This window comes from Miniopterus schreibersii, assembly GCF_964146895.1.
Source record: "Miniopterus schreibersii genome assembly, chromosome: 5".
NCBI classification, from domain to species: domain Eukaryota; kingdom Metazoa; phylum Chordata; class Mammalia; order Chiroptera; family Miniopteridae; genus Miniopterus; species Miniopterus schreibersii.
The window spans coordinates 48,643,031-48,663,135 of record NC_138106.1 but is presented as its reverse complement, the minus strand read 5'-3'; the positions used below and the strand labels follow the sequence as shown (position 1 = coordinate 48,663,135).

The 20,105-nt window shown below is 43.4% G+C and overlaps 1 protein-coding gene across 9 annotated transcripts in view; it reads left to right on the top strand.

The window, feature by feature from the left end:
- Positions 1-20,105, top strand: part of CD86 (CD86 molecule) — a 71,495-nt gene that overhangs the window by 21,383 nt on the left and 30,007 nt on the right. For 8 of the 9 annotated variants that reach the window (XM_081138490.1, XM_081138486.1, XM_081138484.1 and 5 more), the window contains exons 2-3: positions 13,271-13,320; positions 19,484-19,822. In XM_081138490.1, the coding sequence (XP_080994616.1) occupies positions 13,271-13,320; positions 19,484-19,822 (389 nt within the window). Of the gene's footprint in view, positions 1-758; positions 943-13,270; positions 13,321-19,483; positions 19,823-20,105 lie in introns of those variants that run through there. The other variant, XM_081138483.1, reaches the window with a different exon arrangement.

Genomic DNA, 20,105 nt, shown 5'->3' with positions numbered 1-20,105 from the left:
TGCCTCTCTCCTGAGCTCAAATGCTGCAGGCTGGAAGGCACATAAATGTCTCCCACATTGAGGAGAGGGCTTGCAGGGCCTGATCAGGCCAGACAAAGAAGCCATTCAGGTGGGGGCAGGGTCACATATGTAAAGCCTGTCCCTGCTGAAGTACTAGGCTTGGAAAACGCCACTGGGCATTCACACACATTTCACACTTCTGCCCTGACTTGTTTCCAGTCTCAAGAGTGCCACGCACTTCCAGGAATAGTGGACCACGGTAATGGAAACATTACAGATTAGGACATCTAGGACTAGATTAGGCTAATACGAAAATAGGGCTGTGTATGTTATTGGCTTCTGGTAGGATCCACGGAGAGGCAGGTACTCAATGAATAACGTGGGGGGACGGTGGCAGGTGAAACACCTGGCCTCTCTGCTCCCTCTGGTTGAGGACTGTGTCTTGCAGTCCTTCAGGGCCAGACACAGTGCCTGGCACATGGCTTCCCAGTAAAACATTTGTTGAACCGAGCTGGATCTTTACCTGTGGGTCTAAAGGCTGCACTCCTTCATCTGTCCCTCTGTTAGGGAATGTGCCTTTCATGTTTGTGGTCGGAGCTGTCTTTGGGGGTTTTCCTCAGGGCTTTACACTCCTTCACTCTCTGAGAGTACATTCGTAGTCATCATGATCAGTGGAAATGCCCACCTGCCAATCTTATCTGGAACAAGAGCCCTGCCCTCTCTGCGGTGTTATTTCTCTCTAGTCAGTTCCCCTTTCTGCATTTGAGTTCTGGCCTCAGCCCTAACACTTTTTCTCTCTACAAGGAGTGTTAGGAAAAATGGGTAGCTCACAACGGCTCCTCTTCATTTATTCTTGATGCCTTACTTCTTTGGTCCCCGGGAATGCCACTGGGCTTATACATCTGGTCTCTGGGAGCTGCGGTGGATGGACACTTGTGACGGGTACGTTCTCATGAAGCTCGTGTGCCTGGGGAGCGTGGCGTGGGGTAAAGCTGAATCTGGGGCAGATGTTCAGAGGTGGGGCTGATGGCTGGCAAGGGAGTGGGTGAGAAGGGGTGTGGAGTATGTACTTAAAACCTCTGACCATGAGGCTTGATTCTCAGACGGGCGACATTCGAGGTAGAGCATTACAAAACTGACTCAGCCAGATTCCTTTCTCTGCTTTGATGAGCTTAGCGACAGGACAGGCAGGAACTAGCAGAGGCCACTTAAACAACCGGTAGCCTCTCTTGGCCTTAAAGTGCTGGGGCTCCGAGTAGCTCTGCTCCAGGAGAAGCTATCCAAGGATGCTGGCCCTGCCCGAGACCCTTGTGGCAGTGGAAAGGCCCAGTCGAGGGGCAGAGGGGCAAAACCCACAGCCTTTGCAGTGGCCACTACTTTCTTCTTTGGCCTTACCCTCCTCTGGTCTGGAAACCTTTCCTTACTTCTTTCTTCCCTTCCAAGTGCCCCATCCTAATATTGTCCCCTCTTGGCACCAGAGACCCCAAAAGCTCATTTGGAAAGAAATAGTCTGGGCAAAAAAAGAGCCCAAGAGACGGTTTACTGTGTTCTGTATACCATGAACATATTTGCATTTGCAAATAGGCTTAAAATAATGCCTCGGCTAATAGGTATTTAAGGTTCTGGAGAGACAGGTGAAAATAATTTGGGGCCAAGGGAACTTCCCACTCCTCTCAAGTTTTTATAACTAAGGAGATCACCTGTTTCTCTGACCAGCAACCTCAGCCTTGGGACTAAGGCTCTGAACTAAAATGAGTCTATTTAATTATGTGCACAGGTTCACAGTTCTTTATTATGTCTGCTGCAGATACCACTAATGCTATTTACAAGAGCTGTCCTGTATGTAATGAGAGCTTTTATAAAACTCTGTTCATTTGTGTCCTCTAAATATATTTATTGAGTGCCTACTATGTCGCAGGTGCTGGATTTTTAAAGGGGAGCATAAAAGATATAGTCCCTATACTCATGAAGCTTGTAAGCCTAGGGGGAAAATAGTCACACTAAAAATGACAGCATAGCAACAGTGCTTTGAAGGGAAGGAAATAGTTCTTTGTGATTGTGCTCACTGTTCAATAACTATGTCTTTGAGTTTGATATTTTGGTTACTCTGATATCCCTGGATGTCAGATGTCCCTTCCTGGTGGAGGTGAGGATTGGATTTTAGGGAGATGAGGTGGGGTGGGGGAGGGAAGGGGAGAGAGAGAACACAAAAGGTGAAACAATGAGCCAAATCAGGTTCTTTCGGAGAAAATCAAGGTCCAAATACCATGTTTCAAATATCAGATAGAGGTGGGAGTGAGTTTAGGGGTCTCTGAAGCTGTGAAGAGGCAGAACTAGAGCAAAATCTTTCTGAAATAGATAAGGAGTTGGGGGGTGGTAGTTATGGATGGTTATCCAGAATCCAAGGAAGTGTTGACAATTTGCCTTTCATGGTCAGACAGATAAGAGTGTTTGGGAGGCAGGCAGGAAGGCTAGCGCCTTGGGCTGGGCACACAGCCTTTATTGGACCCTTATCTTTATCTCTAATCTCATACAGAGACTTGTTTCTGAACTCCACATCGGCGTATACTCTGGTTGAGGTTTGGGAAATTTGATGCCGTTTGAACATGTGTTAAGGAAGAAAAGTATATTTTCAGCGCTTTTCATCTTCTCGTCAGGATGGGAAAGGTCCCATTTCCTGTTCTTCTCTCTCATTTCGTATGATTCCTTTCGGAGTTCCATTTCCTACTTAGATAAATTAACCTGAACTTAACTTTTAATGGCTGAAAACAAAAACGCATTCCCTTCCAACTAGCACTTGCCTTTTAGCAGGGGCTTTCAAAAATGCCTTGCCCCAAGGAATGAGTAATTTGGGAATTCCAAGCACCAGAATAGGGCTGGTGCTTGAAATGGGAAGACCTCTCAAGCTGTGCCCTTGAAACACTGCCTTTCTCTCTTTGACCACAGTTCTGGTCCTGAGAGAGCAGGGGGGGCCCCGGGCTTGGCATGGCTGCCTTTAGCAGTTCTGTGGGTTTATTTTTGGCATACAGAGCCCTTGACTGGATGTGTATGGACTCAGAATACCTATAAAACTTTGCATGGTGCTTACCCATAGGTGCTTTTTGGCAAAATGGAAGAAGTGGTTTTCAAAGCCACTGACTATCTGAAAAAGGCATGCTCCTTGACACAGAATGGTCTGGTTCTAGATGTAACTAGGAGAGCCGGGCATGTGTCTTATATACAGACTTGCTGCTGGGAGACAAGGAAAGCTACATGCTATCGCCACGCTGTGCTCTTTCTCCTGAGTGAGCGAGGAGAATGGACTCTTAATTTTAATACTTTAGTTACCTACAATATTGGGGAGTGAATAAAAGCATCCTCTGCTCCTTAGGAATCTGCATAGACATTTCCTCTTTGAACCTGTACGTCTTTGATGCTGCTCCCCTCATATCCACTTGGAAACACTGTGCTCCCAAATGAATGAGGGAAAAGACAGCTAATGAAAGGAAAACAGTGAAATAGAAAGATTGTCCAAAAATGGGGGCCCAAAAGGATTTGCTCCAAGAAGAGACTGGAAACCAAGTCAGACATGTGGTCCAGCCTGAGCTAGAAGGAGACGTAGCTGGTGGGGGAGCTCAAGGAAAGCAGAGCTCAGGATGGGTGGTATGTACCTATAGCCAATCATCTCACGTGTGCACCAGACACCCGAAAGTGTTCATGTTTTCATCGAGGCATCATGTGCAGTCATCTTTTTTGTCACGCCTACTGTCCCTGTTCTGGTTCAGCCGCTTCATCTCAGGTCTATGGGCTTTTAATACTGGCTCTCTTGAGCACTCTGATATCAACCCTCACCTCTTTCCTCAGGCTACTGATAGGCTTATTTTCTTTAAACTTTCATTTTATAATTTTTCTGCTCCCAAACTACTAATCCCAAACTCCTAATTCTCTATCAAATCAAATATAAACTCCTTATCTGACTGTCTAGGCCCCATTAAGCTATCCTACCCTACTTACAGAAGCTAATATCCCATTATTTGTCCAAAGTCAACCTCTCTCCAGTCCAGTCAGCTTTTCTTAGTGTTCTACAAAAAGGCCATGATCACTCTTCCATTTCCATAGGTCCTTATAGACTATTATATCTGTGACTTAGAAAGTTGTCAAAGAATATTATACCAATAAGAAGAATAAAACATTGAGTTATGCCGCTATGTGCATGTAAGTATCAAGAGTATGGCTGAAATATTTATCCAGTGGAATTAAATTCAACGTTTAAAAGTGGTTCATCAGGAGGCTGTAGTTCTTGGAGACCCATCAACTGGATGCCTAGGATGCAGGGTTGTCCCTCTTCAGGAATCTGTTTGAAGGGCTATCATAAGAAGAATTGTTGGAAGCTTGCAAAGCCTTTGAAGGACAGAGGCAGAAGGTCATTACACTGAGTTCTAGGAAATCAAACAATTGCTAATGTGAAAGGAAAACAACAATTGTCTCAGAGAAATAGTCTGTTAAGCAGTGTAGTGCAACTCTCAGGTGTGAGAGTATCAGAATGAGTGGGCTTAGTTGGAGCCAACGCTGGGTAAAAGCCTCATCTGCTCTAAAAGAAATCAACTCTGCAAATGCAACCATAGCACACAGGACATTCTCAGGGAGTGTTCCATCGCAAGGGTACAGTTCTTAGAACAGGTCTGAGCTATTTTTTCTTTGAATTTACTGAGAACCTTAAAGGAAACTTAAAAGTTATAGAGTTCAACCACCCACCCAATTCAATAATCCCTCCTAAAATGTATCCAATGCATTATAAACCCACTTTTGCTTGAGCAATTCTGGTGATGAGGAGCTCATCATCTCACTAGAATGTCCAGTCTTTGGGTGTAGCACTCTATTCAGGATTCCCCATTACCTGAAACTGAAATCTGGATCCCTATAACTTCCAATGATTGGAACTACTTGCCCTCCAGCAACAATGCATGTGTTGTCCCACAGGAGGGCCTTTAAATATTTGCAGACAGCTTTCATGTACTTGCAAGTTTCTCTTCTTCAAGTTTACTGGCCCCAGTTCTTTTCACTGTTCCCCATTTGGCACGCTTTCATTATTCTCTAGTGAATTGCGCTGCTCCTTCTCTTGATAAACTCTGATTTGTCGCTGTCATTCAAGTATAACCAACCTCACTGAACGTGATACCACAAGTAACATGGCCTGATAGGCACCGAGTATAGTGGCCAAATTCTGCGCTAAGATTAGAATTAATTTTTGCTTAGTCAAGCCACACTAACATTTATGTGATTTTTACATTGACTATGGATACGCTTTTTCTCTATTGACCATGTATTGCACTTTGCGGTTGTTATTTTAAAACAAGATCTTTACACTTATCCTCATGAAAGTCACCATGTTACCATCAGACTCCCTTTTCAAGATTTATGATTATTAATTCAGTTGATCAGCTGACCAGTAGCTACCTAGCTCATTTTCATGTCATGTGCACATTTGAAAGCAGAAGCATGATTTCTGTGCTTTCATTCATAGTTTTACTAAATATGTGAAAGTGAAAAAGTAAAAAGCCAAGTCTGTAGCATCCACTTTGATATCAGCCTAGTAAACAAGAATGATTCCTGGTACTCGGTTGTTGAATAAATAAGTGAATGAATCAGTGAGCCAATCGATAACTTGTTCTCATCCTCCATATTTAATCTATCACCATATCCTGTTGATTATAATCATAAATATTGCTTCTTTCTTCTTCTACCCCTTCCACCCTAGGCCAAACAGCCATCTTCTTTTACTTGAATGACTGCCAGCTGATTGGTCTTCTGGCGTCTATTCTCGCTTCCCTGCTATCCATTTGCTACACAATAGCCAGAGTGACCTTTTCAAAATGCAAACCTGATTATGTAACTCCTCTGCCTTAATTTCTTCAGTGTTTCACATTGCTCTCAGAGTAAAGACCAAAATCCTTAACTGTCCCATAAGGTAAGCATGGTCTGGCTCTTGCTGACCTCTCCAGCCATGTCTCCCACCTCTCTTCTCACTTCTGCCTCGTGCCTTTGCACATGCTGTTTCCGTTGCCTAGAAATCCTCCCAAGCCATTCCCCAACCTTTTACCCACTTAGCACCTATTCAGTCACTTCTGTTTACCTATTGGTGCATTACAAACTGCCCCCAAATTTAACAGCTTGACACAATAAGTATTTTACTGTCTCTCACTGTTGTGGGGAAGGCTTCTAAGTGGTTGTTTTGTTTCTCATGAGATCAACTGAGGTCACTTGGTGGTATTAAGCTAATGAATGGGGTTCTCTAGAGCTTCACTGTCCAATTTGGTAGTCACTAGCCACATGTGACTACTGATGGCTTGAAATGTAGCTTGTCTTAACTGAGATGTGCTGTAAGTGTAAAATATCCACAAGATTTTAAAGATTTGGTACAGAAAAAGAACGTAAAATTTCCATTAATAATTTTTATATTGATTCCTTGTTGAGATTATAATATTTTACATATATTGGATTGAATAAAATATACTATTAAAATTAATTTCACCTATTTTTAATTTTTTAATGTGGCTACTAGAAATGTTCAAATTATGTGGCTTGGCTTATATTTCTATTGGATAGTGCTGATCTGGAGCAAGGGTTTTTTTTTCTATAAAAGGCCAGATAGAAAGTATTTTCAGCTTTGTGGCCACATAGTCTCTATCTCAGCTACTCAACCCTACCATTGTAGTGCAAAAGTAGCCAGAGATGATAATTAAATAAATGAGTATGGCTGCCTTACAACAAAACTTCATTTGTAAACATAGCTGGTGGTTAGATTTGGTCTGCAGGCTGTAGTTTGATGACCTCTGATCTAGAGAATTCAAGCCACATGCCTGGGGGTTTGGCAGAGATGGCTGGAAAGCTGGACTCAGTTGGGAATATTGACCCAAACACCTACGCATGGCCTCTCTATGACACAGTGGTCTCAGGACAGTGGAACATCTCACATGGTGGCTCTGACTTCCAGAAAGTGTACCCCAAGAAAGACAGACACTGTGAACTCCTTTTGATCTAGCCTCAGAAGTCCCAGACCTCCCTTCTACACATTCTACTGGTCAAACAAGTCTCTGAAGCCAGCCCAGATTCAAGGAAATGTTAGATTCCACCTCTTCGTGGAAGGAGGAGCATAAAATGTGTCCATGTTGTTCTTCAGATCTCAGCTTTGACTACTCAGGCTGTAGGTTCTTAAAATATCACGAACCTCTCCTTTGTAGCACTTGTCATCATTATAATTGTATATTTATCTGTGCGATTACTTGATCATTACGTTGCTCCTCTACTTAACCGTAAGCAACCCCGTGAAGGGGAGCTGTTTCTGGTTTTGCTCATCATGATATTTCCAGCACCTCAATAAAATTTGTTGAAAGAATGAACAATATTAGGGCACAGCTTTTCAGCCAAGTATTTATGCTAATATCAACCCCACATTTCCTCATACTGCTCTTACGCATATCACGGGACACCTTGTCAAGAAGCCTTGCGAACATTCAGATACATTCAATTCCCAGAACTCTTCCTAATTTGCAGTTAAGAAACTTTATTTAAAAAAGGAAGCAAGGCTTCCTTATTCCTCTCAGTATCTCAAAGCTAATTCTAGCTGCTCTAAAGGTTCTGGTGCTCTGAGAAGTAATCCATGTGGCATGTCACAGCATAGGCAAGCCAAGGCCTGGAGAGCTTGTGCTCCCCGCCCGCATGTCCCTTTCCTCTCACCTGGCTGACAGTGCCGGTCCAGCCAGGCTGCCTTGTCCAGTCACAGTATGAACTGGAGAAGGCACAGGGCCAGGCCCTGAGCCTGGGCTGAGGCCTACCTAGTCCCTCCTCCACAAAGGTCATGGTGTCCTGCTTTGCTTAGAATAAAAGCTCTTGTATTTGCTGGGAGGAGATGAGTATTGCCACCTTCTGCACTGGTCCTGGAGCTTGAATTGTAGTTATTTGTGGACCCTACCTTTCTTTTTAGGGCTAGGTGAGGGACCAAGGCCTCCACATCTTTATATTCCCCCATAACCTCTAAAGCAAGCCTGACACTGAATAAGTTCAGTAAATGTTTGCATGAGAGCTGGTCTCAGTGAACAACTTTCCTAAAACAGCAGCAAACTTATCAGCATTTATTCCTAGTTCCCTGATCACCACTAATATTCTAAAGTTGTGAAATAGGGAACATTTTGTTTGCTGCTCCCCTAATTTCTGCCTTGGAGTCCTTCTCTCACTTCCATGCCGTCGTTTCTGTGCTTTCCTGTCCTGCTCCATTGCTGGCCACCAGCAGTCCACATCCCTTCACATTGCCTTTTGCCAGAACTAGATCTCACATGTGCTTCAGAGCTCTTCTAGGGGAGGCTTAGTTGGAACACAGTAACGTGTGCCTGGAGTTAAACCCACAACAGGAAACAGATAACCTCTCAGGACTGGAGGGAAGAGGGGCACTCTCTGCCTGGCCCATAATGAGTGCTCAAGCAATATGTGTGGAATGAATGGAAGCTCAGGACAGAAACTCCCCTGATACAAAGGGACACTTTGGGTCCCTTCCCACCCCCATCCCAGCATGTTTCCCTGAGCGTCACACTCTGATTCCAGCAGCCACCAGTACAGCTGGCCTGGGCGTACGCTGCTCCCCTGTTCTCTGAGCGTGGGCAGAATCAGAATCCCTTCCACCTGCTCCCACAGCACAGCTGAAACTAGCTGGGACTTTTAAAGGAACTACACAGTGAGCCTGCGTGGGTTTAAAACCTCAGCTCTGTCGTTTACGGGCCAAGTGGCTAAAGGCAAGTTCTTAACCCTTCTGAGACTCCGTTTCTTCATCTGTAACATGGGGCAAACAACCCCACCTGACTGCAAGGACTAACAGTACAATTAGTCATTCGGCTGCCTCTCACTCACGGTCCATACTGGGCCGGGCATGTAAATTAAGGAAAAGTGGTCCACAGTGGGCTCTCTTCTTTGGTTTCTGAAAGTGAACCTCCAGCTACATGGAGGCTACTCATTTCAGGTGTGTGACCGGTTCATTCACTTCCAGGCCTTATTCTGCTCACAGCTGACAGAAATCTCTCAGAGAATCTCCCCTGTAAGCTCTTAGGTTCTTTCCTCTCCCATTCCCTTTTTGGCTCTTTCCCTCCAAAAGCGAGTTTCTACTTCGCAGGCCCTCTGGAGAAAGCAAGGACTTGTGATTGTGGCTGAGGTCTCATTCCTGAGGGGGCAGTGACGTTTCTGTTCTTTTACAGAGCCAACAACATAGAAGAAACTGGCTTACTAACCCAACCCTCTGCCCTGCCCCCCCCCCATATGATAGCTAGAGTGGAAATTCTTCACATGGGCATTTATACTTTATAAAAGAGAATCATGTCAGCCTCAAGTATTTTAGCACCGTATTTTAATAGAGTCTCTGACAAAATATGTGTCCAAAATGTTGTCCACGACAGCGTGCACTCTCTAAATGTTAGTGAAGTTTACTGGGACTGTCACGGCTGGGCCAGGATTCTGAGGAGGGGTGTTATCACTGTCCCCAGATCCTTGAAGGGCTTCGGCAAAGTGTGTTAGGCTTATTCTGGGCAGTTTCAGAGAACAACACCCGTATCAACGAGAGGAAGTTAACAGGAGGCAGTTTCTCGTTCAGGGGAAGAGAGTTTCTGAATAGAGAAGTCAAAATCGATGTTGACTTCCTTGCATGCCCAGCGCTCCTTCCCAGGGTGTGAATTACAGGGCTGGACCAATTATCCAAAGTTTCCCAGGGCCAGTAATTTCTTGTAATTATTTGAATTCAAGGTGATTTGTTAAGTTTGTAGCAAAATGTAATTTGATTTTGTGCCCCTATTTAACACATCATACCTGGTGGTGGTGGGGAGAATCTTTGATTAGGTCAAACACACTGATTATTGGTTTAAAAACAATGGGAGATTCCTATATTAGGTGGGAGTTCAGATTCAAAGGGTTCCCAGTCCTCAGGTTCTATGACAAATAGCATTCTGGTGGTGATTTAATATGAGGAAGTGCACAAGAATCAAATAGAGAACTCTGTTTCTAGGTCCTGTCCTTGAGTGGTGTGAGCTTTGGCCCAACAGATAATGCCCACGCTCTGAAAGCTATTGAAATCGCTAGAAGGGCAGGCGAGAGCAATCAGGAGCAGTGTGAGTTCATATGTCCAACGCCCACTGTGTGCTTTAGTGATTGCATATATTTGCAACGCATTGTCACAATGCACTAATTTTCTAATTAGTTGCTAATTAGCATTAATTTTTAAATGTAAGAGAGCTCCTACAAATCAATAAAAAAACAAGAAAAAGGTGAAAGGCCCAAATTAAAAGCAGGCAGGAACAGCAAATATAACCTCTTATACATTTGAAAAGATGCTGATACTCATAATAAAGAATATTCATTTAAAAATCACAGTGAGAACTACTTGACACCTATTGGGACAATTAAAAAAACAAACAGAAAATAAGTGCTGGCAAGGATATGGTGAAATTGGAACTCTTGTGCACTGTTAATGGGAAGGTAGAATGGCACAGCTGCTATGGTAAACAGTATGGCGGTTCCTAAAAAAGAAAAAAATTAAAATAGAATTACCATATGATTCAATAATTCCACTTCCAAGTATATGCCCAAAAGAAATGAGATATTTGTACACCCATGTTCATAACAGAATTATTCACAATTGCCAAAAGATGGAAGCAACTCAAATGTCCATCAACAGATGAATGGATAAACAAAGTGTGATATATATATATATATATGTATAAAATATTATATATATTATATACAATATAATATTATTAAAATATTATTCAGTCTTTAAAAGGAAGGAAATTCGAACACATGCTACAACATGGATGAACTTTCAATACATTATGCTAAGTGAAATAAACCAGACACAAAAAGACAGATTTTGAATGATTCCACTTCACGTGAGGTACCTAGAGTAGTCAAATTCATGGAGATGGAAGGTAGAATAGTGGTTTCCAGTGGCTGGGGTAGAGGAGAGGGGAGTTATTGTTTAATGGGTATAGTTTCAGTTTGGCAACATAAAAAGTGTCTTGTTGAAGATGAACGGTAGAGATTATGGTTGCACAACACTGCGAATGTATTTAATACCACTCTACACTTAAAAAATTAGTAAGATGATAAATTTTATGTTATGTGTATTATACAACAATGAAAAATAATTTTTTGTTTTTTAATCCTCACTGGAGGATATTTTTTCCATTGTTTTTTTGTTTTGTTTTTTTTTTAGAGAGAGTGGAAGGGGAGAGAGGGAGAGAGAAGCTGTCTGCACCAGAGCTTTTGTTTGCTGGGAGTTTTTTTATTACTCCTTCGATTTCATCTGTTGTTATTGGCCTATTCAGGTTTTCTGATTCTTCCTGATTCAGTTTTACATGATCTCCCTCATACGTGGAATCTAATAAACAAAATAGACTGAGGAACAAAATAGATCCAGAGACACAGAAGCATGGAACAGACTGAGGAACCTCAGTGGGAAGGCGGGGGTGGGGGATTGGGTGGGGAGAGATTAGTCAAAGAACTTATATGCATATATGCATAACCAGTGGACACAGACAATAGTGTGGGGAAGGCCTAGGGGGAAGGGGGGATGTAGGGAGAGATCAATGGGGGAAAAACAGGGGGGTATCTGTAATACTTTCAACAATAAAGATAAATTTAAAATAATAATAATAAAATAAAAAGAGAGAGAGATTATAGTCTAGAAGGGAAAAAAACATAACACACTTTTAGCCCAAAGCCCTGTGCAGAGTGCCTTGGGAACAGAGGAAGGATATCCTGCATAGCCCAAAGAAACTTGAGAATGGCTTCGTAGACAATCCACCCCCAAGGAAAATCTTTCTGCTATTGGATCAGAAATACTTGTTCATTTTTTCCTAATCATTGGTTTGTTTGTTTTTTGTTTGGGGGGGGGAGTGTTGTTGTTGTTTTAATATTTTTTTTTTATTGATTTCAGAGAGAGGAAGGGAGAGAGAGAAACATCAATGATGAGAGAGTCATTGATCGGCTGTCTCCTGCACACCCCCGAATGGGGATCGAGCATGTGCCCTGTCTGGGAATCGAACCTTGATCTCCTGGATGCTAGGTTGATGCTCAACCCCTTGAGCCACGCCAGCCGGGCAGCATTGGTTTGTTTTTATCTTCTAGACAGATCTATAAATTAATCCACCAATTAGGCTTTCCTTTCACTTTGGCTGTTAAAAACTGTGAGCCAAACTCCTGACCTGCACCATGCAGGGTGGGCAGATTTCTATGGGAAGCATTTAGCACTGGCCTTGTACTTGGCTCTGTTTATCCTCCTGCACTTAGTTTGCTTTTCACTTATTTCTAATGTTGCTCATCTTTCCTTGTTCTATGCTTTCCTGCGAGCCACTCTACAGCCTTTTCGGTCTAAGCTGGGATTAGTGGGTGAGTGCAGAAAGAAGGAGGGAGAGAGAGGAAGAAAGAGGAGACAGAGGTTATAAAGCAATACCCGTCGTTTTCCTTGGCTCTATCATATAGATTAAGTGAATTCTGTAGTGTCTTTGTTCTCAAAGTGGGGTCCTCACGTCGTCATCACCTGTGAGTTTGTTAAACATGGGTTTCACCCAACCTGCTAAATCAGAATCTCTGTGGACTAGGCCCAGGAAACTGCTTTCATATATTCTCCCAGATGATTTTTATGCACATTAAAGTTTGAGAACCACAGGGGAACCAAAGGAACGTTGATTTCTCAATGTAAATACTTTCTATTTGTCTCATCATTACCCATTGTGTTGGCCAAGGTAAGTAATGCTACTACTGCGATAAACAAGGCCAAAACTCTCATTAGCTTAACACAATAAAAATTTATTTTTTGCTCATGTTACAGCCCAGTATGGATCACTGTGGAGTGGAGAGAGTTGTCCTGTTAATTTGTTCAGCAAACCAGCTTCCTTCCACAGTGAGGCTTTGCCATCCTCTATGCCCTTGGATGCCTCCTCTGGCTCCCCTGCGTTCAAGAAGGCAAGGGAGGGAGGAAAGAGAAAAGAGTTTTAGTGGCAGGTCTGAAAGTAACACCCAACTTTTCTGCACACAATTCCATTGGCCAGAACCCAATGACATGGCCCTAACTAGAGGGGAGGCTGGGAAATAAGGTGTATCTGTGGGGTTAGGATGGAAAGGAAATGGCTTTGGTGACCACATGGCACTGTCTCTGCCCCACCCGTGGACCTAAGTAAATCTCAACTTCACTTGTCAAGTTTTGGTTTTGTTTCATTTTTCTCATCATGTTTTATCTTTTCTTTTCTAACTCTAGCACTATGGGATTGAGTACCACTCTCTTTGTGATGGCCTTCCTGCACTCTGGTAAGAACCTTTGGCTTTATAAAGTCCTAGAATCCTTCCACTGTCTTCTGATGAGTCTGCCTACTGCAAGCCCGGGGCTGAGACTTAGTGGCTTTTACTCACTTTCTATGCAGCATGCACAATACCACATGCAGAAACAGATTCTTGTGGAGAAGAAGGAAACACCGTGATTGAGAACAGGCATCTCAGGTGATGAACAGGCATCTCAGGCAGGCCCGACCTGGGATGGAACCCTGTCCCCTCTGTGCACTTACTATGATGCTAATGAAGCTGAGCTGCAGGGTTTCTCACTTGCACAAGCCCAATCCAAGATCCCAGGAGGGGCCCTATGGTCACGTGTCTTATGCTTTGGTAAAATTTTCAAAAGTAAGATACCTTAACCACAATAAGTTAAGACCACTGCCTCTTTTTATTGCGATTTTTCTCTCCATCACATTCTCTTCCAGTTGAGTGATATTATAGTAGCCGTGGGCATTTTGTATTTGAATTCCACATTTCTTTTCTTAAAGAGCTCCCCACCCCCAAAAGAAAATTTAAAAAGTGTCAGGCCTCACAGAACTTGGATCTTCCCTGTTTGCTGCTCCTCTCTGAGTTTCAGTTTCATCACCTGTTAAGGGGCTGGTCGAGGTTCCTGCCACCCTGTGACTGGGTGCCTTTAGTTTCTCCTGTCCTGCCCCTTCCTGCCCTCAGCACAGAGAGGGAAGCCATCTCGCACACCCATCCTGGTGCGGGGCAGACGGAGCGTGAGCTGAGCCTGCACGTGGGCCACAGCAGCACGCAGGCCGCTCCTGACTTACCAGCCCGGCCATGAGTTCAGCTCTGGCTGTGGGTAGTTCTAGATCTCTTCAGCCACACCTGTGCAGACCCTCTTTGGGTGTTTTCTACAGATGATTCAGATGGTTACTGACAGCAGCCAGTGGGGAGGTCAGTCACTGACACAGAGGACAGGGAAGTTGGAAGGAGAGGAGCAGAGTATCTATGGCTATTTAAATAGCAGCTTCCAGCCCAGCTGGGCGTGGCTCAGCGGTTGAGCATCGACCTAGGATCCAGGCGATCAGGGTTCAATTCCTGGTCAGGGCACATGCCTGGGTTGTGAGCTGCAGCCGATCAATGACTCTCTCATCATTGATGTTTCTATCTCTCTCTTTTCCTCTCTCTGAAATCTAATAAAGATAAATAAATAAATAAATAAATAGCAGCTTCCAGCAGGGAGTTGGATATGGATATGAGAGTTATTGGCTGGAGGTAAACATCTGTAAATTATTAGTTTATATATTTGGCAGTTGGATCCATGCTTATCTGTACTCATGAATTTTCCTTCTTTCACTAAAGGAGAAAAAACTGAGTATGGAGAGTAAGGAGAAGATCAAGAGCAGGCACTCGAGATAATCATTATTTAAGGAGGGATAAGAGGAAACTGACCAGGAGGTCAGAGAGTGGGAAAGAACTGGGTTTCAAGGCAAGACAGCCAACAGTGTGACAGGCAACAGAGTGGTCAAATAAAATGGTGGGAAGTCACGGACAGTCTCTGCCAGGGAAGTTTCAGCAGAGAGGTGGGGGTCAGAGGCTGGGATTGAAGGCAGCAATTGCTGCTTACTCTTTCTGAGAGTTTGACTAAAAGCAGTAGCAGAGGGAACTGCTGTGAAGAAGGGAGAGGGTGGTAAGCAGGGTGAGCGGTTCAGAGGCCAAATTAAGTGGGACAAAATTTGTAGTGTCACCAGTTCGAATAATTGAATAATTTCCTTCAGGAGTGATCAGACATGCAGTTGTAAGAACAGAATATATAGATCAAAAGTAGAGTGTCCTTGCCTTAGCCTGTTTGGCTCAGTGGTTACAGTGTCAGCCCTAGGACTGAAAGATCCTGGGTTCAATTCTGGCCAAGGGCACATACCTCGGTTGTAGGCTCGGTCCCTGGCCCTGGTTGGGGCTTGTGCAGGAGGCAACCAATCGATGTGTCTCTCTCACATTGATGTGTGTGTGTTTTTTTCTCTCTCTCTCCCTTCCACTCTCTCTAAAAAGCAATGGAAAAAAATACCCTCAGGTAAAGATTAAAAAAAAAAAGGTGTTCTTGGGATGAATTCTGCACAAAAGGGCAAGCTTATTGGAATTGCTGGCAAAAGAATGAATGAAAAGATATACAATCACTCTGTTGTCCAATATGGTAGCCACTAGCCATATGTGCCTATTTAAATTAGTTAAAACTAAATAAAATTAAAAATTCAGTTCTCAGTTACACTAGCTACATATCAAGTACTCAGTGGCTCAATGGTAGCAGCTGGTGACTACCATATTGGTCAGCACAGATATAGAACATTTCCATTGTTGCAGGGCTCTTTTGGAAAGCACTACACTGTAGAGTCTAGACTGGATAGAACTGAGGTCTTGATGAAATAAAAAACAGATATATGTGAAGTAATTGAGCAAATCTTGGAGGAAGGTATGTTGTGGACAGGTACACTAAGATTTAAGATTTTTGGAGCAGAGCTGTTCTTGGAGATAAGATTCAAGATTATGTCATGGGAGAGGGGCTGCTAAAATAGTTTGTGGAGAACATCTTCAAAATGGAAAAGATCAAAGAACTTTCAGCAAGTTTGTTGGTGAACTCATCCTTGCTGAAGTCACCCAAATTGATAGTAATAATAGGTTAAAAGAAAGACCTTGCATCTAATGCCAAAATGCTCAGGGAGCAAGGAAGTAATGATGTCACTGTTAGTAGCTGAGAGCCATGAGAGACAGAGACACCTCAAAGGGGAAGGGTGTTGCTCAAGGCCTCTGTGAAGTATGAGAAAACAAGCAGTGGCTGGGACAAGTGGTGTCCTTTGGGTAGGGCCAGATTTCAAAGAAAGCACAACCTTGGGGGGGAGGGGGAATTTAATGAAGAGGTAGAAGATGTAGTTTATTATAATAGAATGTAGTTTCCAGAGGGCCTAGTGTATCCTTGTGAGTATGTGAAACATAAGAGTTTATTCTTGTATTATTATTTATTAATATTGTATTATTTTCCATACAAACAACAGTAAACCTACTTTTGTCCCACCCTGTATAGCCTTGAAGGAAGTTTAGTAAAAGAAGGAAAATGCATGAGTACAGATGAGCATAGTAACATGAGTGAGAGAGGACCCTCGACTATATAAGACATGCATTTGGGGTAGTAGCCAGGGAAGAATGAAATCCCACATGGGGACAGAGACCTCACAAGGTGAGAAAACTATAGTTTTGTGTGACAGTCAAACAATGTATTGTTGAGGAAGTTCTAAAGTATCCTTTGAAACAAACTCCTTCAGCTGTTTAGGGAGTATCTAGATGGGGCCTTGAGTGCCTAGCTCCTGACATCATCATAGCCGCCAGTTATAACTAGACCCAGACCATATCTATTACCCAAGTGCTGAGGAAGGAGAGAATCTCAGTGCTTAGCCACCAATGGAGTCCCAGTGACTGTAGTAGCTGGGTGGCCTAGGGTCTGGGGTCGTAACAAAGGAGGCATGAAGCCAGTTAGGGAAAATAGACTTTTAGCTAAATATTTCCTGTTTTGTCAGGGAGGAGCTTAGCATCCATAGCTCTGAGTGATGTCATGGAAGCCAGTGGTTGATGAGGAACTATGGAATGCAAGTTGTGAAATACTTTCAGTTCCATTCAAATGGGCTTCAGAGTAATTTCTACCCCAGGGTAGGCGAGAGGGTTTGGATGGAAACGAATGTTCCTGTCATAATCTCCTCTGTTTCGTTCGGAGATAGCGGGGGGGGGGGGGGGGGGGGGGCAGCAGAGATCCACTATTGCAGCTTCTGAAACTGGAGCTTTTGTTAAAATGCAAATTGTGACTCAGTAGGTCTGGGTAGGACCAGAGCTTCTGCATTTCTGACCAGCCTTCTGTGATGTCAATGCCTGTAGAACACAGACCACACTTTTAGTTGGTAGGTGAGGAGGGGAGCAGTTAGAGGGGTGGGAGAAAAGGCCCTTTTAATCTTTGGGCAGGGGGGTCCCAGGTCAGAGAAGCTGGACCAGTCTGTGAGTGAAGAGAGTGGGTGGGAAGGAGAGAAGGCACAATGAGGCTCCGGGAAACAGCCGTAAATCAAGAAGACAGAAGCCTAAGACAAAGTCATCTCCAGGCCCAGGAGGCACAGTTGATCCCTGGGTAATAACATAACATTGATCACTAACTGGCAGAATTTTCAACTGTTTTGTTTCTCCATTAGGTCATTTGCCCTATATCATATGGCCAGTTACTGATATAACCAGAATCGGCTTCCCCAGAGGTAGCTGCTAGAAGCTTTTACAGTAGGTGGCACTCTTACTACATAGCCGTTCAGAGTTTAGCAAAGAAGGAGCAGGAGCCTCAGGGTTGCCTTGTAGGATAATTACTCAACCTTCCTTCAGTCCCCCTTTCACTGTTTCAGGTACCCAGGTAGATTTTTTTCATTTCCATGCAATATGGGAATGTATCCTATGTGGATGCTGCATTTTTGTACTTTCAAGTGGTTCGTGGGGTTCTACTGAGCAGAATGTAATAGGGGGTGATTCAGATTTGTGCCAGCTCTCACTGAGGCCTGGAGTGCTCTTCCCTCCAAATTCAAGACCACCACTAACCCCCTTAATTATCTGTTCTCACCGGGCCGTTCTGTACACAGTTCAGTTTTGCCAAGCACATATCACTGTTATTTGCCCTTCTACTTTCTCTTTGAAGAGAAACCCATTGATTAGCTCCATTTAACTTCTCCTACCACCCCCCAATGAACACCTCAAACAAAACTCCTGTCATCTCTCTTACCAGCCCCCCTCACTTTCCTCCTTAACGAAGTCCTGAACGATGAAGCTTTATTTAGAACCCACCTTAACTTCCTCTCCAAGGTGGCATCTGACCTCACATTAACTAAGAAACAGCATTTTCCCCCCACCCTGCACTTCTCACCCACCACTCATTTCTTGGCCAAGTCTCAAGTAATTCTGGGACCCAGAATAGGTCCTACAAAAACCTCATAGTCAATCACATTTTTAAAATATTTTATTTTTTAATTACAGTTTATATTCAGTATTATTTTTGTATTAGTTTCTGGTGTATAGCATAGTGATTAAACAATCATATACTTTACAAAGTGTTCCCCCTGATATTGCAAGTACACACTTGGCACCATACATAGTTATTATGATGTATAATCAATCACACTTAGGAGTTAGGTGGCCAAAATCCCTTCCACAAACTCCAATATGCCCTTGGGGAGGAAAGCCTTTCTCTGAATTCTCCCAGCCTGTCCTCCAGGGGTTGTAAAAATTGCCAGGGCAATGCATCCTGGGAAGAGCAAGTTTATGGTAATTGGGGTTTCTGCAATACTCCAAAAGGACATCCTCACCTTCCCAGCTATGATTCATTTCCAGCATTTCATTCATGTACCTTAAATGGTCTTTGACCACCACAGTTCCAAAAAACCATCCTATTTGCCCAGTTCTCTTTCTGATCCCTGAAAGAGCTTAGAGAGGCACTGAAATTAGAAGCCTTGGTTCGCTATTTGTGTTATTTCCAAACTGAGCTATAGCCTTGTGAGAACTGGCCGTGAAAGCAGCAGTCATGAGGGAAGCTCTATACAGGGAACTATTTGAATTTTAAAGCTATCACTCAATGTGATTCCCAACTATTAAGACATAATGAAAGGGGGGATATCAAGTTGTTACCATCATCAGAAATCTTTTCCCAATAGCAGTCCAAGGGATAAGGGGCAAGGGAGGAAAAGGGAGAGTTTTTGGTGATGGTGTAGAAGTAATGGAGCCTGTAACAGCTACAGTGAATCGATGGTCAGGTTATAGGAAGGTAACAGATGGGCAAATGAGTTGTTCTACTGCTGGTTTTCCTTGTTCTGGGATTTAAATTCACAGAACTATAGTACTGGATAGATCCTTATGACATTCGGTTCACCCCTTCATTAAGCAGATAAGGAAACTGAGCCTCATAGCACTTGCAGTTTATACAAGGCCACAGGCATTTAGTTAGCAGTAGAGTGGGAACAAAAGTCCCATCCTCCAGATGCCAATACGCATGCACGGTTCCAGAGTTCAATATCTAGTTCTTTGATCTCATTACTGACAAGATAGCATCTGGGGATTGCGTAAATAGAAATGGGGTTGTTCTCCCCTCTTGTTTCTTCTTTCCCAATATCCACCTTTCCTTTTTTAGGTGCTGCTTCCATGAAGAGTCAAGCGTATTTCAACGAGACTGGAGAACTTCCATGCTACTTTACAAACTCTCAAAACATAAGCCTGAATGAGCTGGTAGTATTTTGGCAGAACCAGGATAAGCTGGTTCTGTATGAGCTATTTGGAGGCAAAGAGAATCCTAAAAATGTTCATCCCAAGTACAAGGGCCGCACAAGCTTGGGCCAGGATAATTGGACCCTGCAACTACACAATGTTCAGATCAAGGACAAAGGCTTGTATCAATGCTACATCCATCATCGCAAAGGGCCCCAAGGAATGATTTCCATCCACCAAATGAGTATTGACCTGTCAGTGCTTGGTATGTTGTCAATGGCGTGTTCAGATCCCTGGCCTTCTAGATGAGATTGCAGTGAGCAGAGAAACATTGGTGGGGGCGGGAGATGACCCGTAGAGAGAAGGCAGAGGACAGTCATTTCTGGGAAGTCCACTTGAAGGTAATGCAGGGTTTGGGAGTAGGGAACTAAAAGTCCTTTGTACTTTTTATAGTTTGCTTCTGACGGATCAGTAAGAATCTGCTTTGGGAACAAAATAGAGCTAACTGAACAAAGGTAATGTGGTTAAGTAAAAACCATGGGTGATTT